This window comes from Hydra viridissima, unplaced genomic scaffold (genome assembly GCF_058129835.1).
Source record: "Hydra viridissima isolate aposymbiotic clone 2 unplaced genomic scaffold, HvirCarnegie_v1 scaffold_15, whole genome shotgun sequence".
Classification (NCBI taxonomy): domain Eukaryota; kingdom Metazoa; phylum Cnidaria; class Hydrozoa; order Anthoathecata; family Hydridae; genus Hydra; species Hydra viridissima.
The window spans coordinates 3,984,368-4,001,996 of NW_028324314.1; the positions used below are offsets into that span (position 1 = coordinate 3,984,368).

Consider the following 17,629-nt stretch of genomic DNA (forward strand, 5'->3'; position numbering starts at 1 on the left):
ACGAAAAAAGACGATATCGAGGAAGCACTCAGAAAATACTGGAATTCTATAGATACAACGAGGGGTAAGGGTCTGGTTGAGTCGATGCCTAAAAGAATTGACAAAGTATTAACTAATAAAGGAGGATGGACTAAATATTAAAGAAATAAATTACGAAAAAGAAAAAAAAATTTTTTGTCCGGATACTTTTTTCTACAGTCATTTTAGTTTTTCTTACCAAAAGAGACATCTACCTAGTGTAGTAAATGTTTGATGGTACAATTAGATAGAGTTTGTTGAGAGCTACAAAAGTATATATAAAAGTATGAGGTTTCCTTCATTTAATACAGAATTATGCCTAAAAATAGTTTGTCCGGATATTTTCAAAAATAGTTTGTCCGGATACTTTTTTCCGTAACTGTAAAACTTTTTCTTCATCTTTAATTTCATTCTTGAAAAAATATTATTTAGTGGACAATTTTGAAAAGAAAAAAAAGTTCAAAAAGAAAATTAAAAATTTTCATTTTTTGTTTACACAATCAGTAAATTTACAAGTAGGTTAGGGACAGGCTGTTTACAAGTAGGTTAGGGACAGGCTGTTTACAAGTAGGTTAGGGACAGGCTGTTTACAAGTAGGTTAGGGACAGGCTGTTTACAAGTAGGTTAGGGACAGGCTGTTTAGATTAGTCGAGTATCTTGAAGGTTACACGGAAACCTCAACGTATCATACATTCAAAATGATCACAACGTATCACAAAGATTCAAAATGATTTCACTTTATTACATCGGTCTCGTTTCATATTTGGTTTTATAAAAAAGTTTAAAAAATGTATACAAATATATTTAATCAAGTTTTATAAAGCTTCGAATTAAAAAACAAAACATAAAATTGATATTAATAATATGAATAGTAGTGATGTTAACAATATTAAAAAAAGACCAATCTTTAACAATTGGCTCAGCTGTTTGATTAATCCACGTGTGTCCATGGATTACTATTCCGTGTATCTAATTTAAGAAACGAAATAAGTTTTTACTGAGTTTTGTTTCTTTTATACCACGAATTAGAATTAAACGCGTTGCCTAAAGCGGAGGTGACCCCATAATGCTTTGACTTGAACATAAAAAGTAATAAAAAATATCGATAATTTTTAACGTAATCTTCGTTATGAAGACATTCGACTCGCACTTCAACGGAGAAAAGTAATGAGTTTTTGCCACTGACGTAAACGTTATGTCGTTAAGCTCGATAAATTAACGATTATCAAGTTGCACTTTTTGCATAAGCTCATTCATTAAAGATCTTCGTTCGTCGTTCCTTTCCCCTTTTCTAAATATTATTAGTGAGAGTTTTAACAAAAACTAACTTTATCATCGTAATTACTATTGAAAATTAAATTGTCACCAAGAATTATTCAGCAATAGTTTTAGTTAAGGAACAAAAAAAAAAATAAAATTCATTTTACTTGCCTCATACCATCACAAATGACATCAAAAAATGACATCACAAATGACATCACAAACAAAGAGTTTTGATTATTGAAAGCAGTCATGTTTTTCCGTTTGTGTCGTTTGCAAAAATTGGTCACATTACTAGTTACCAGTTTACTTTGTAGAGTACTATTTCTTGAATTGCTGTCATTTCAAGTCAGACTTAATTTAAGCGCACGCATATGCTAACACATGAACACACGCAAACACTGGCAATAAATTTATAAAACTCTGTTTTTTTAACAAGGTTTACGTAAAAGTCATAAGATGAAACCCCTGTTTTATTACGAATAAACATTTGCTTATAAAATATATATATTCAAAAATATTGACGCTTACAAAAAAGCCTATGGTTGTTTAAAGATCCAGAGGGAAAATCCATAAACCAATTTTTTAATGTAAAAAAATTTGCTTTTTTTTTTTTACTTGTGCAGATTTATTTTACATTATGGTTTGTACGCATGCGTGAATTGTCTTGTTCGTTTCAAAGGATAGTCTGTTAAGGTATGTTCAACAAAAAACAAAAAAAGCAAAAAAAAACTTCTGCGTGTAAACCTCGTTCTAACATTATATTTTTCTGCGTGTAATGTGAACCTCGTTCTAACATTATATTTTTCTGCGTGTAATGTGAACCTCGTTCTCTGCGTTGATTTGTTAGTCAAGGTTTGTTGATCAGGTTTCACATGTATAAACGTGATGATGACAACAGTTTTCTCTCAGATTTGTCAGTTAAGGTCCCAACATCATATATACTAACAATTCTTTTAGGATGATATTTACCTTCGTACTCTTTTCCTACTTGGTCCCATTCCTAAAGTGGTTGAGGGAGGTTTGTTTAGTCTAAACACCCAGTCCATTTTCATACCTAAATATCGCTTTAATCCATTTGGGAGTGGTAAATCAACTAATGCTTCAGGCGAAGAAGATATATTTTTACTGACTTCCTTACAACACAAATACTGCAACGAAAAGTTAGTCTTGTAACTGCATATAAGTTTCATTCGAGTACGAGCAGCAGTAGAGGATATCATTGGATATAAGTTTTTACCTAAAAGCCCATCAAAAGCAATGCCTAATGGTTCCCCATTTTTATAAAAAGATAAAGTTCCTTTCCACAAGTCAAGATGGCATCCGATAACTGATCCCCTTTCAAATTTTTTTGTAAATTCACGGGTTTTTCCGTTGTGATGCAGCGTTCCAAAATAACTTATACCCCAACTGTTTGATTCTTTTCCAATAATGCTGCAAAATTGCGATTTGTATTTGTTTAAATCCATTCCTTCAGAACCTATGCCAATCATCTAAAATTAAATTGAAATCTATTTTAATTATTGAAGCTCTTAAAAAATTTAAATTTTTCTTGAAAACATTCAAATTGATGTTTAACGAAGGGAAAATTCATAGAGATAAAAAATTGCCAAAAAAAAAATTTTAATTTTTATTAAATAAATATTTTTTATGGCAAAACGATGTTTGAATTGAATTAGAATTAATTCTAGATACGAGTGATCAAATTCCGCACTTCGCTTCTCAACGTAAACAAATGTGCCATCTTCTTTTAAGTTTTTTTTCAATTATTTGAAACCTCTTCTTTGAGCTTGTGTCAAAAACCTGGTGCGGCTGTTGTATCTCTGCATCTTTCTCCTAAGTTTGAAACTGTAACCTGCAAACATCTTTATAACATCATATCATCTTTATTTCTTTTTGTGTAGCTACATAACAACAGACTTATTCAAAGCTAAAATAAGGGATCAAGTTTTTTCAAACAACTTGCACCAATTTAACAAACAAAATCAAAAATCTAACAAAATCAGATTGATTTATGTTTTGCAATCTTTCTTCTCAATCCTCCCTTAATTTTTAATACTAACTTTTTTTATATCAACAGTTGTTATACGTACCATATCGGTTCCGTAAACTGCGCTTGATAATTTAACTTCCCAGTAGTGTTCTTCTCCTTCACGAAGTTGTCTTTTACCACGAACGGCAGCCGTCCCGCAGCTGTAGTCAGGATGAAAATAAACTTCCGAGTTGTTGTTTTGAAGAACTACGTCGCTTGACTTGTTTTCTTCTTCCCAGACCCAGCTGAAGTCTAATTTGTGAAAAATTTAAACATACCTAAATGCCACAGAAACCCATTGAAACAGATAGAGACATTAATTGTTAATACAGACAGTGCAGAGCCAGCTTTAAGATATTGCCCCTTCCAAGAATGATATGCCTTATGATAAAACTGGTCCAACCCCCTTACTCTTTCCTCCCTTCCTTTCTGAATGGTATACTTTTGGCTTGACACTTTAAAACGCCAAAGTAATTCGACTATAAATAACGAATTTGTAAAAAAAAGCTTTTTTACATAAAATAATTTTTTAAAAAGCACTTCTTCCTTGTAAATACCCACTCCCCTTCTTCCCAACCTCCGGGAATTAAGGGGCTCTAAGCACGGCACTATAAACAAACTATATATTATATAATAGCGTCTTAAATAAATGAATGCAATAAAATTTTGTATATTTAAATTTAACAATTTTAGAAAACTTAAGTTTAATATGCCAAAATATTTATTAAAAGGTTTTAAAATAAAAATAACTTAGAAATTAATTTAAGATAAAAAAAAAAAAAAAAAAAAAAAGAATCTTTCAGTTATTTTTATCTTAAAACGGATAAGAATTCGATAGAATAATAATTACGCATCTTCAAACGGAAAATTTATAATTTATGCTTTATGTTTATAAAAAAAAAAACGTCATCAAGTTATTCTATCGTAATTTGTCATTCTCAGATATATAACGTATAGAAATTGGGAATTTTTCGACATTTACTTTAAGTCATCTTTTTCTAACGGAAATGTGTGAAAACCTTTGATATACTTTTAAGGCTCCATAATCCTTTCATAAGAAACTAAAATGATAACCTTCCCATCAAAAGGAAAAAAAGAAAAGTGTTTTTCATAACTTCAAATAATAATAAAGAAATCATTGAATTTTTCTTGTCAAAATACGATCATAATTCTGATAAATACAATATTCATATCATAATTCAAAGGTCAGACTAAAATATCAATTTTTGAGAGCACAGATACTCATTACTCAGCTCTATAACGATCGCGTTTACGAAGTTAATCGTTTACTTGTTGCAATTTTTAAAAAAAGAAATGGAAGAAGTCGCTTTGTCAAAGCGATTTCCATAAACTCCTCTTCATCTTAAACTTTTTTTAAAGCTTTAAATTTTTTAACAAATGATTTTTACAAAGAAAGATGAAAACTAACCTTCTTCATTAAACTCATCCTCATCCTCATCATCATCGTCATTTCCGAAGGTTCCTGTAGGTTTATTTACTTCTTCTATTTCTTGACTTCTTCTTCTGCTCTGAAAATGTCTTCTACCTTGAGCAAAAATATCTGCTAACAACTGTCTATGGTTACGGTTACTACGGTCATGATCGACATTTCGTGCATCTTGTTCTTCCCGTATAAAACCACGCCTGTTTGAAATCTTTCGGTTGGGTATATCCCCATTGCCAGACATTTCAAGAGTAGAAATTTGTGCAAATTATTCACGCAATATGCGTTTGATCCCCGTATCAGTTTTTATTAACTTTTAAATTTCATTTCTCAAGGAAATTTCACCTTTTGCACTCCGCATATATTTTGCGAATATCATACATAAGATGTTCGTTTTCAACCGAACTTTCACTGTTTACAAGCCGTTTTCTTAGTATTGTTTTATAGCATTTGTACCTGTTTTTTAATGCAAGGTTAGCCAGTATACCAAAATATTTTTTTAAATGCGGCAAAACAGCGTTTTTTCAAATACGTGTTTTCAAAATTAATGATCAACATAGAATTAAGATGAAATATTAAAAGTGAGTTTTGATGACTCACAATCGTTTGCCCTCAATCAAAATTAACGTATAAAAAAAAATTACGAATTGTGGATTAAACCAAAAGTGCTACTTAGATTTGGAGCATAAATACGATCCCAGCTAAATAAAAACCACATCATGAAAAGAATGAAATGTTTTAGTATATATGTACCGAATTTCAGCTTAAAGTTGATTAAAAAAAAAAAAAAGATTTTTTGCTTATAAAAAAAGTAGTCGCGGTTTTATACTATGCAATTTTTTTAATTCTCCTAAAATGAAAACTTTTTGTGGAGTTGTTCTGTGTTATTGGCCAACTGCATGTTATTGACTTGCTTATTTAAAAATTCTAAAACTTTCAAGTAAGTTTTAAATAGCGACAATGTCTGAACAAGTAAGTTCTATTTGCAACTATAAAAAATTTACAAGTCGCTATACGAGATGAATGAAATAATAGCAGATGCTATCAAGCAGCTATATATTTCATTCTGGAGAAATTCTTCATTAGCCCATTCAGTTTTTCATTGAATATTTTGTGGTTTGGTTGTTACACTTCAAACCTTTTTTTAAAGAAAAAACTCAAAAAAGGTTTAGTCAGACTAAGTCCAAAAAGGTTTAGTCATCGAGATAAACAAAATTTTAAAATTCTAATAAATAAGAATTTCTTGAATAATAAACATAATCACACATCGCAACCAGAAAGAGTTACAGGTAGTGGAAGCTAAAATTATTAAAAATATGGTAACAAAGCTTTACTAAAACATATACTGCATATAAATCTCAGAATATAAAATGATCAGGGAAAAAGAGAAAATATGTACATTTTTATAATCGGCTGTATTTACACACGCATACACTCGCGCCGATTATAGCATTTTTAAAAGAAACAAAGAGTCTAAGATTTACGCATTTAAAGATGAGAAAGTTCATAAGATCATAATAAAAGTTTTTATTAGTTGTGATCTCTCTTGTCTTGCTGACCTTCGTAAGTTAATGGGGGTATATCAGTCTTTCAACATGCAGCATCTTATCGCTTTCATCTAAATCAGCAAAAATTAACTCGATTTTATTGTGAAATAGGTATATTTTTAGGTCTAATATAGAGAATAAATAAAAATAATAAGGATAAAGAAATAAATAGTAAAAAACAAGAAAGGTTCTTTAAAGGCTTTAGCAGCCTTTCTGATGGAAATAGTGGAGTTTTTTTGTTTTTTTAATTTTTTATGCTTTTTTAGCTTCTCGGTTAACTTTATATACATTTTTTTTTCCACAAGTGAAGTTTGACGGACGTCTCTGTACCAACACTTTTTTTTTACTTTGTTAACGATAATTTTTGACGTTTCAGAATGTGACGTGCGCAAGTTTTCAAAATTCGTTAATTAGATAGTTTCAAGTGTGAGAAAAAATGAGAAAGCATTTTTCACATTAAACCGCAATTTTATGTCTAGATATTTGTAAAGTCAATGATTTTTTTGGTAAATGATCATTGAGTCATTGAGTATTCTGATATTTTTTAAATTATAAGAAAGAAAAGACGTTCATGATCCGTCTGTGTTAGTAATAATCAATTACTGAATGAAAGTCTGATCACGTTTCAATTTTTTTAATCATGTTTGAAAATTTTCTCAATGTTTTAGAGTTTTGCAAACAAATCGGAGTACGCATAATTAACTACTCCGCGCGAAATTATTCAGAACTTAACAAGATCAAAAACAGTACAATGTAAATAAAACGCAGTTTCAAACGATCAGCCTTCTGATACTATCTTCTGAACTGTTTGACTTCTGAACTGTCGCAAAAATACTTTCAAATGTTATCTATCTTTTATCGACTGGCAGCCAAAAAAATAAAAAATAAAAGACAAAATTTTTTATTGACAACTTTTTAAAAAATTCAAGGAATTATCAGGGTGACCTCCACAGATATGCAACAAACTTTGAATACAGACGCAGATACAGACATTTTTGGTCAACAAATAAACTTAACTATTGTTGATGCATACTTCAATTTTCTGCAAGGACATTACATTTTGAGCACGACAGTTTTCAGGATATAATAAATTTAGAACGCTAGTGTTTCCAATGCTAAAGCGTGTTGATCTTAAAGTGTCTTCAGAATTTTTGATAAAAAAAAAAAAAGCGTGAGTTTTATATTTGAAGAACTCAAATGAATTCTAGCAGATTAATCTTCATTAATTCTAACGGATTTATGGCCATGCTAAACTATAAATATTGCCAAGTTTCCAGAGCTTGCATACCTGTAGGTCTATTTATTGTGAAAATCTTTAAACTCGCTAAAAACTCTTGTTTTATAGAATCGTTGAAGTTCTTTCTAAAGCCTGAAGTAATTTTGAAAAGGTTTACTGCATTAGTTTTTATGAACAACGTTGTTATATATATTTTTTCTTTCTTTTTTTTATTTGAATATACAAAAAAAAAAAAAAAAAAAAAAAAAAAACCTCAGATTTCATGACCAGATTTTCATGAAACTATTTCCATGCGCCGTACTCATGGTTACATATTATTTTTTAATCATATGTAAGATTCTATAAGTGGAAAAAAATTTCCACATTTTAAAAAATCTACTTACTATTTAAGGTAAAACTTGATTGTTCAGAGGGTTTGCATGACGCCGTCTACGGTAGCGGTGATGGTGATTGAGGTAATATTGATTGTGGCGGTGTTGTAGAAGGTTATTTATTAGATACTGGTCATTGTTTATGTTGACAGGAATATTATGCTGTACTTGAGGGATTTGATTAATTACAGTTGGAACATTTTTTACTTCAAAGGAGGGCCCGACTGTAATTTTTGAAGCATGCGCGTTACCTTTCATAAAAGTAACACAATAACATATAAATAATATATAAGTAACATGTAAATAAAATGTAACATACCAGATTTATATTTTATTCAAAACAAGTTTTACACCTCATCTCATTTCACTTATCTCCCCCTCCCCTCCTCCCACCTCTCATCTTTAAATTAAGAGGAAAATATTTATTAAAAACAAGTTTTACACCCTATCTCATCTCATCTCTACTCCCCCTCCCCTACCCCCTACCCCTCCCCTCCATCCCAACCCTCATCTTTAAAAAAAGAGGAAAAAAATTTTGGAAGTCATCAATTTTTTAAAAAAAGAAAGAGTAAAATCCGTCAAAAAGCTCTAGATTTGTATTAAAAAGCACTAAATTTGTATTAAATAGCACTAAATTTGTAATCACTTATTTATTTATTTGAGTGTTTTTGACAAGTCAGTTCTACAGAAGTTTTTTTGTACAAAAATATCGCATAATTTTCTCTAAGTGGCTGCAGTGTTCGATGGAAGAAACCAAAAATTGCTCTGTATCTATTGGTGCATTTGAAAGTAATAATGAAAATAAAATCCTTTTTTAATAAGAAATTAACAAAAACAATTTTAAAATTGATTAATTTAGTAGTTACCTCCAGTTAGTTTCATGCGTTCTTTTTCAGCTTCTTGTTTTATTGCAGCAATTTCGCGATCATCATCTTCCTTAAGAAATTTACAAAATTAAGTTTATTGCAAAATTTTAGAATTAAAACTGATCAAAAATAATTTATCAGTAAACTGATTCCATCAGCGACTCACTGCTGGATCTGTCCATAAGCTACATTTCTTGCAGTGTGCACCTAAAAATAAATTACTTAAAAGTAAAAAAAAAATTGAAATCTCAGAAAAGAAACAACTCAATAAAATTTAACATCTTGATGAGATCTATGAATTCTCATAAATGGAACTTTCCAATAAAATCATTTTAATAACCAAACATTTCAGCGGAATCTCACTATAAACTCTAACATCTCAGTAAAAATAATAAAATCTAAGACAAAACAAAACTTTTGGAAATTTATTTTTTGAAATTCAATTACAAATGAATTTCAAAAAATGAATTCCCAAAAAAGTCTTAAAACGTAAAACAGTCATACTCTTTAAGTTTATTATGCATTTTAGTGAAAACTAACAATTTTTTCTTTTGAGTGTTTTGCATTCTTGTATTGTTTCATAAAAAGGCTTCTGTAGGCAAGTTTTACTCTAATCAAGTTACTTAACCTGAAAAACAAACTTGAGCACAAATAAAAATTAATTGATGTCAAAAAATTTACACAAGTTTAAAAAATGTCATACTTATTTGCTTTTCATTTTTTATAATAAAAAAAATTACCTTTACAACCTCCTTCTCATACCTCCAAACAACAAACTAAGAACACTTTTTAAATTTTCTTTAGTAAAACCATAAGTCATTAACCATCTTTAAAAGTTTTTGAAAGAAAGCTGTTTACTAGTGGCATTTATGTTTGGTTGTCCATAGAAAGCTATATACAAGTTGTGTTTAAGACTATTTTGAATTTTATAGCTTTATTTTGATAAATTTACCAATTTCTGGCTAAATATTCTTTTTTTTGAAAAGTAAATCTCCCTGTAAATATTTATTTTTTGTCACCTTTCTGAGATGAAAAAAAATCTAGTAAATTTTTAAAAATATAAGACAAGATCTGTGTTAAATGGGTCTTGATGTATTTTAGGTCACACTTCAAAAACGTAGACTAAAGATTTAACCAAAAGTTTAAGAAAAAAAAAAAAAATAGAGCCAGAATTTTCTTTTTACTAAGAAGAAGTAAAAAATACTTTTATTTTTTGTTTTTTCTTGAATAATAAAATTTGAAGAGAGAAAACAATTAATGCTATTATGCAGAACAGAATTTCAATTCTAGTAATGTTTTGTTTTTCTCAGAAGTAACAGTATAAATGAAATATTTTAAAAAGACAGATGTATTATTGTTGGGGTTAACTAAACCATTTATTATAATTAAAACATTAACTTTAGATTTGTCAAGATAACATTGATTTAATATGCCTTTCAGCTCACTCTCCATATATTGTGTCTAGCATTTAATGAAGATGATTATAATGATAAGCAACCAAAGCATTTAAAAGTGATTAAATGCAAGAAATGCAGAAAAGGTTTTCATGAAGATATATTAGTATGTGATGTATTGTGTGGTCACTGACCCTGCAAAAAAATATGTCTTCTAAAAAACTGTGATGAATTTTTTTGTGTGCTAAAATGTAAATTATAATTTAAAAGAAAATTTTTTTCACTATTAATTTATTGTGAAAACAACATCCAATTTTAACCTTCTGTTAAAATAAATTCATTTTTTAAAATTTGATTTTTTTTTTTTTTTTTTTTTGTTAACTTAAAAGTTTATGCAACTTTTATCATTGTGTTATTGAGACAAGAATCTGGGATTCCAGACATTATAAATGACTGGAAGACACTTAGTCAAGTTTCATTTAGAACATCTATAGAGCTTACATATTATTACCAGTGCATGAATTATTTTAGTATTAAGCAAAACTTTTTTGTATTAATAAGAGTTTGGGAAATCAAGGCAAAATTATAAGCAATATTTTTGAAAAACTAGAAGCTAAAAATAGCATAAAATTTATTCTAAGTCCTATTGAAACTCTACATGTTTTTGACACTGCATATCTATTAATGGTTATCAAAACAAACAAACAAAAAAAAACAGTACTATGTCAATTTTGGTGCTGTAGTGTGCCACAGTATTTTGAGGACCAAAACTTAAATTTTTGTTTAAAAGTTTAAGATTTAAACTTTTAAAACTTTCAATAAAAAAGAATCAAATTGTTGCACATGAATTTTCTTTGTTAATAAAAAAAAAATATTGAAAATTTAAACAACAAAAAAAGTGATTGAATTTAATCTGAAGTGTGACCAGCACAGTTTTATTCTATTTATTATTAAAAAGAGTATTAGAGTCAGTTTGAAAGATGTTTTTAAATCTGCTTTTACACAATGGTTATTATAGTGGAATACGATAAATTATATGTTAAGTCATTTGGTTAAATTAATTACACTATTGTTCTAAACGCATTGTTTTTTAGCAAGTAACACGTTTTTACATAAGTGCACAGTACTCATATAAAATGTCTTTTTTGGTAATTTGCTGATAGCAAGTTACATTCTTTCACATAGGAGCACACTCTGATCTACCTTGTACTTATGCAATAAGCAAAAAATTTATTTGACCTTACAAAAGTTCTACACACAAGCAGATCAGTTTTATAAACAATTTTAAAATCATTAAAAAATATACATTACTAATAAAAGTTTTGACTTTTTAAAAACAAAATGAAAAAAAAATGTTAAAACAATATAGAGATAAACTCACAATTTTGACCTGGATTCCTTGGATGCTGGCAAAAGTGCTCATAATTAATCTATAAAGAAACTTTTCTAGTGAAATTTTTTAAGTTTAAAATACATCTGCAAAACTCTAAGTTTTTTCCAATTCCATTAATTTAAAAATTATGCTTTTAATATGCAAAAGTAAATTATATGTACAAAAAGAAAGAAAAAAAAAGAAGTAAAAAAAACAAACCTTTGACTCCCTGCATATGTAGCACATGGTTGACCCACATCTGCATGTCATCTTAAACAAATTACATACAACTTAAAATTCAATTACATACAATTACATACAATTTAATTTTCATCAAACAACTTTTACAATAAAAATAACTCTTTTAATGATTCCTCAATAGTTCAGCAATGAAGTACCTTATTGCATCCATCGGTCTTCAAAAATATCGTTTCACATTTCCAGCATTTGCGAACTTTAGCTTGAGTCATTTTCTCTTCGCTATAAAAACCACAAGTTTTATTTTGAATTAAATTGATATTTTCCTTTTCCTAGGAAAATGTTTTTATCTGACAAAGTTCCTGACAAATTTAAGTAGCAGAATAATGATTTTGGATGCTTTAAAAGGGACATCAGCTTCCAGTTAAGATTCAATTTAATATTATAATACTTTATCATTATATACCAAAACTATTCACAAATTTTATTTATCACAGTTAAAGAAATAGAACAAGCAAACAACATATTTACTTAAAAAAAAAACAATAAAAATTTTAAACCTAAACATGAATCTTATTAAAGACCTGATCTTTATAAATGAGCAATTTATTATCATATGCAGCAGAGAGGGTGCAGCGGAAATTTGCAAACTTTTTAGAATATTTTTCTAAATAAATTTTTAAATCGCAAAACAATTACGTTCATGGAATATTAACATAAGAAAAGTTGAAGATAAATTGTTTTCTTGTTTATTCTCAACAACACTTCACACACTGTAATCAAGGGGTTTTAGGTCAGGTCTGGAGGGGCCAGATGTCTTTGGCCAGAAATTAGCCATATTGTTCTGAAGATATTGATGAGTTTTCCTGGATCCATGATAAGGTGTATTGTCCTGTTGAAAGATATAATTTCCTTCTGGGAAAGCCTTATTCAGCCAAGCACCACATAATGGTGTAGTAGACTGATATACACATCAGGGGTAATTTTTTATTTCTCTTTGATGTAGATTGTTGGACATTTCTCTCAATTAGAAGTGATGATTCCTAGCATCATGATGGACTGAGGGTGCTTCGTGTAACACGCAGGTCACCCTTCTGCACAATGAATCTATCATTTTGCCTATTAATCATACAGCCAACATTAAAAAGTATTCCATTTTAAAAAAATTTTTGACTGTTGACAAAGCATAGAATTTTTGCTTATTCAGTTTTGCTTCTTTTTTCACTTTAATATGAAATTTTTTACCTTTCTGTCAAAAGTTGTCACACAAGGTCAGGCCACACTGACTTTTTCAAGTGCTTTTAGAGTTCTTCTGACTGTCCAATCATTAAGATTGAACAGCTTTGCTGCCTTTTTGATGGACATTGTGGGGATTCTTTTCAACATGATTTTTGAGCTTTTTAGTTAACTTTTTATCAACTTATTTAGTTGACTGCAAAGGGCATTTGGGCTCTTTCAGCACTGTCATATTTTTTCACTTTGTAAAATGTAGCTTTAGATACTAGAGAAATTTAAATCACTTTACTTGCAGGCCATTTGCATTACCCATTTGAATCAAATTTAAAACTTCAGTTCTTTTGGCTTCCTTTGTAAAACTTTTAAATAAATTTTTTTTTTATTCACACTTTTATTCAAATCGAACAAATTAGCCAACAAAATAAAAAATTCAGAAATTCTTTATTTACATCAAAAAACCTAGTCAAAAATTAGTCTGTGAATTGCTGCTGCACCCTGTATTAAAAATCTTACTAAGATTTACGCAATGAGGTCTCAGATTTGTTTTCAACTTCTGCACATGGCAGTCCAAAATGATCTTCCCATTCAACTTTACAGTGGCGGCATGTTTCCTATTAGAACAACAACTGATTACAATTAGCACTAACAAATCATTGTATTAAAAGAACTATTATTATAACTTTTATATGAAAATAAATGGCAAAAAAAAAAAAAAAATCTTTAAGATGTCCTATAAACTAATAATTCTACATTTTAAGAACTTCAATTGAAAATAAAAGATAAAAGAATTAGCACTAAAATAAGTTTCTCACTTTCATGCAAGCCTCATTCTGACATCTAAACACTTTGTCTCCTTCAGGCATTTCAGCTGCAAAATCACATCCAGGGCATCTGTAAAATTAAACATCCGAAATAAAAGTGAAAACTTTATAACATTAAACAATAAGTTGGTTTTTCTATTCATTATAATCATATTATTTATTAAACAATTGCTATATTTTATTTATTATTCATCCTTATGTATTATTTTTTTGCATTATTTTTACAAATTTTTTTAATATTATTATTATGCATCATTTATTATACTTTTATTATCCATTTTATACTTTATCAAAATTACATATTATATATTTAGACTTAAATAAAAATTTAATCTTTTAATCAAATTAAATTTAATTGATAAATTGGATTCAAGGTGTATTATCGACTTGCTGATCCATGAACAACATTTATGAAAAAATTTAAATTTTTTAGCTATTATTGCTATTATAGCTAATATATATATATATATATATATATATATATATATATATATATATATATATATATATATATATATATATATATATATATATATATATATATATATATATATATATATATATATATATATATATATTATTTATTTATTTATTTTTGCTTGCAGTGTAAAATTAATGTATTAGAAAAAACCAAACTTATACTACATAAATAATCACAAATAATTAATCAATAAAACAAGACAATTTACATTATAAGAATTTCTTTGATTTAGCACATAATATTTTAACAGAAAAAATTGGCAATTTAATAGAAAAGTTGTTCAGGAGATCAGATTGGATAAAACTTTCATCAGATTGCAGCAAATGCTCTTTTATTTATTCCTGCCTAGATTATTTATTCCAGTCTAGATTAAATTCAAGCAAACTAAGAACTAAGTTCATAATTCTAGCAACCACATAGTTCAATTGTATTTTACATGAAGTTGTTTTTAAAAAGGACTTACCTCACCAAATTATCCAAGTTAGCAAGCTTTATATCTTCTTCTTGAACTCGCTCATGGTATTTCTCCAGCTCTTTTTCACTGAGAACTTTTTGAAGCTGGCCTGACAAACCAAAAAACAGGCTTTCATGCATTCATCCTGAATCAGCTGGATAACTGAGTTTCAAATCTTACAATTGAAACATTTTTTTGTGCTTATACTTTTTAAGTTTTTTTTTTTGTTTTTTTTTTTTTGTTTTTCTGTTTTGTCCTTTTTTTTTTTTTTGTTAAAAATAAAAAAAACTTAAGGAATTTTAATACCATATCCACTTTTTCAAGAAAAAACAAAATTTAAAAACACAAAATTAATTATAGCCAAACTATCATTGGGATTGAAATTTGTAAATAGTTGCCAACTATGTAACACATTTTTATACAGTTGCCAACTGTGTAACACATTTTTATTCAGATGCCAACTATTTACAAATTTCAATCCCAAAAACCTCACATCAAAATTTTTACTTTTGATTTTATTTTTTAAGATTTAGCTTTTTGATGTGAGAAAAAAAAAAACCCTCAATGCAATCTTAAAAATGGAAAGGGAAACATTCTGAAAAAATTGCAGCAGATAAAAAAAACCTAAATGTCTTAGGGATTAAAAAGTGGATGGAAAGCTGGTTGCTGCTGCTCATTTTCTTATTACTAGCAGCTTGAGGTCAGAAAAGAAATCTCTTAAAGAAATGGGAAAAAATTGTGGCTTAAATAATTGCAACAGAAATCTCAAGCCAATTGTTTAAAGTATTTGTTAAAATGATTTAAAGAAAAATATGGATTTTCAAAAACTTCTCATCTGCATCTTATTTTACTTGCATATCACATCCAAGTCCTCTTTCACAAAAAGAGAACAATTTTTTAAGTTCCATCTTGACAACAAAGCAATGTTGTCATAGTGATCGCTTCTGTTGCATAATTTGCATAAATTTTTTCTACCAGCTTTACATCCATTTTCAGATGAGCTAATAATAATTTTTAGCTTTTTTACCCTTCACAGGGAAACATTTCTTAGTGGGCTTTGTTACTTTGAAATAATTTTTAGTACAATTTTTACAATTGGCCTTTTTTGAATACAAGGTATATTCTGATACTTAAAAATTAAAAAACCTTATGGCACAGGATGCTTGTGCCACAAGCTTAATTGAAAGATTTGCAACTTTGAATCAGAGTTATATTTGAGATAAAATTAGAATAAATCTATGCTTGGATTGCCAATCAAAGACATGTAAACCAATTTAAGTAAAGCTTTGTAATTTGAAAATACACGTATAAATTTAATTCATAAGACAAAAAATAAAAGATTTTTAAAACAAAAAATATTTTTACTGTTTTGTATGCTTTAAAGTGTAAAATGTTTTTATTTAAGTATAGCCCATGCTTTCATATAGCCATTTTTTGTACTTGATTTTTAAAATTAAAAATGATATATTTCAAAACTTACTCAAGGGGAATAAACTGGTGCATGCATCTGCCATACAGAACAGCTGGAGCTTTCCTGATCCGTACATAGCTTCATTGGAATATTGTCTCAAGCAATTTTGACAAAATAAATGACCCTAGAAAAAAACACAGAGGTTTTTCATAAACCCTTTCACTACATATAATAAGACTCATTTGTAACTTTGGTTACTCATCAATATGAATAACCAAAGTTACAAATGACAAGACTGACTCATTATTGGAATTTAACATATTCATGGTGTTTTTCTTGCTGTAATGTGCATGCAGTGCACCATTTCCCTAACATAATTTATGCCTGCATAATAATTGACAAGCAAAAATAAATTTGTGTCAACATGTTTACATTTTCATTTTTATTTTGAAATAAAAATGAAAATGTAAACGAGATGCAGTTTATGATAGCGATGAGGAGAATGATCTTAAACAGTCAGATGTATAATTTATTAGTGATTACAGTGAATTGAGAAACGAATATGATAGTGATAGTGGCAGTGACATATTACCAGTACACCATAAATGTACAAGATTGGTATCAAGGAGTGATGATGAGCCTTCCAATAAAGAAATCCAAGAAGATTGGATCTGGGAGAAAAAAGAAAATATACCTAATATAAAATAATTTTCTGAACTAAGTGGAATCAATCCTACATGCCTGTGGAAATTGAACAACAACCCTATGCCTTTAAAAAGTTCTAAAAGTATGTCTTTGAAAAGTTGCATTAAGTTTTTACTAAAAAATTATGGAGTGTTATAGTAGAGAGACAAAGAGATATGCCAGAAAGTAATTACAAAAAAGATGTTGCAAACAAAAGAAATTTGAGGTGGTTTCCTGGAACTTCAGACAAAATAAAAGCATATATTTCATTATGCACAATGCACAGTTCTTGTGCATAATGAAATATATGCTTTTATTTTGTCTGAAGATCAAAACTACATTTGTATTGGTCAAAAAATAAGTATTATAAACACCCTAGTGTTTTGATATTTCAAGATTTTTACACTTTGTGGACAATTAAAACTTGAATAAAGATAACAGAACTAGAAAGATCAGAAGTTTAGTGGATTTGAACAATAGACTTAAATACCTTTATGTCCCAAAGAGTAATGTATCAATTAATGAATCTCTGATGAAGTTCAAAGGATGATTGAATTACATTCCGTTCAATCCTTCTAAACAAGCATAGTTTGGCATAAAGTTCTATAAACTCTGAGCTCTATAAACTCTGTGTTTCCAGATTATTGCATATCTTCAACATGATATTACAGTGAAATTAAATATGTTCAATATGTTAAAAAAGTTTAAAAAATCAGGACTCAAGGGATTAAACAGCTTTTCTTGGGACTCAAGGGATTAAAAATTTTTGAAAATACAGCTTTTCTTGTACTAATTGAAAGAAA

General features: G+C 28.5%; 2 protein-coding genes and 1 long non-coding RNA gene across 8 annotated transcripts in view; all 3 read right to left on the reverse strand.

The window, feature by feature from the left end:
* Positions 1-1,882: 1,882 nt before the first annotated feature.
* On the reverse strand, positions 1,883-2,186 carry LOC149878246 (uncharacterized). Its single transcript, XR_016447551.1, has 2 exons — positions 2,065-2,186; positions 1,883-2,025 (listed from the first exon to the last, which is right to left on the reverse strand). It is a non-coding gene; the product is annotated as an uncharacterized LOC149878246 (long non-coding RNA).
* Positions 2,187-2,246: 60 nt separating this feature from the next.
* On the reverse strand, positions 2,247-4,998 carry LOC145192904 (SPRY domain-containing SOCS box protein 3-like). Its single transcript, XM_090072514.1, has 3 exons — positions 4,740-4,998; positions 3,342-3,562; positions 2,247-2,771 (listed from the first exon to the last, which is right to left on the reverse strand). The coding sequence occupies exons 1-3, from the start codon at positions 4,996-4,998 to the stop codon at positions 2,247-2,249; spliced, it is 1,005 nt and encodes a 334-aa protein (XP_089928640.1).
* Positions 4,999-5,977: 979 nt separating this feature from the next.
* LOC145193515 (E3 ubiquitin-protein ligase RNF216-like) overlaps positions 5,978-17,629 on the reverse strand; it is a 30,045-nt gene continuing 18,393 nt past the window's right edge. For all 6 annotated transcript variants that reach the window (XM_090072684.1, XM_090072683.1, XM_090072688.1 and 3 more), the window contains 11 exons: positions 16,212-16,326; positions 14,741-14,840; positions 13,788-13,866; positions 13,489-13,586; positions 11,940-12,021; positions 11,761-11,811; positions 11,551-11,599; positions 8,942-8,982; positions 8,776-8,845; positions 7,922-8,160; positions 5,978-6,372 (listed from right to left, as the gene is read on the reverse strand). In XM_090072684.1, the coding sequence (XP_089928810.1) occupies positions 7,925-8,160; positions 8,776-8,845; positions 8,942-8,982; positions 11,551-11,599; positions 11,761-11,811; positions 11,940-12,021; positions 13,489-13,586; positions 13,788-13,866; positions 14,741-14,840; positions 16,212-16,326 (921 nt within the window). In that variant the 3' untranslated portion in view covers positions 5,978-6,372; positions 7,922-7,924. The remainder of the gene's footprint in view (positions 6,373-7,921; positions 8,161-8,775; positions 8,846-8,941; positions 8,983-11,550; positions 11,600-11,760; positions 11,812-11,939; positions 12,022-13,488; positions 13,587-13,787; positions 13,867-14,740; positions 14,841-16,211; positions 16,327-17,629) is intronic.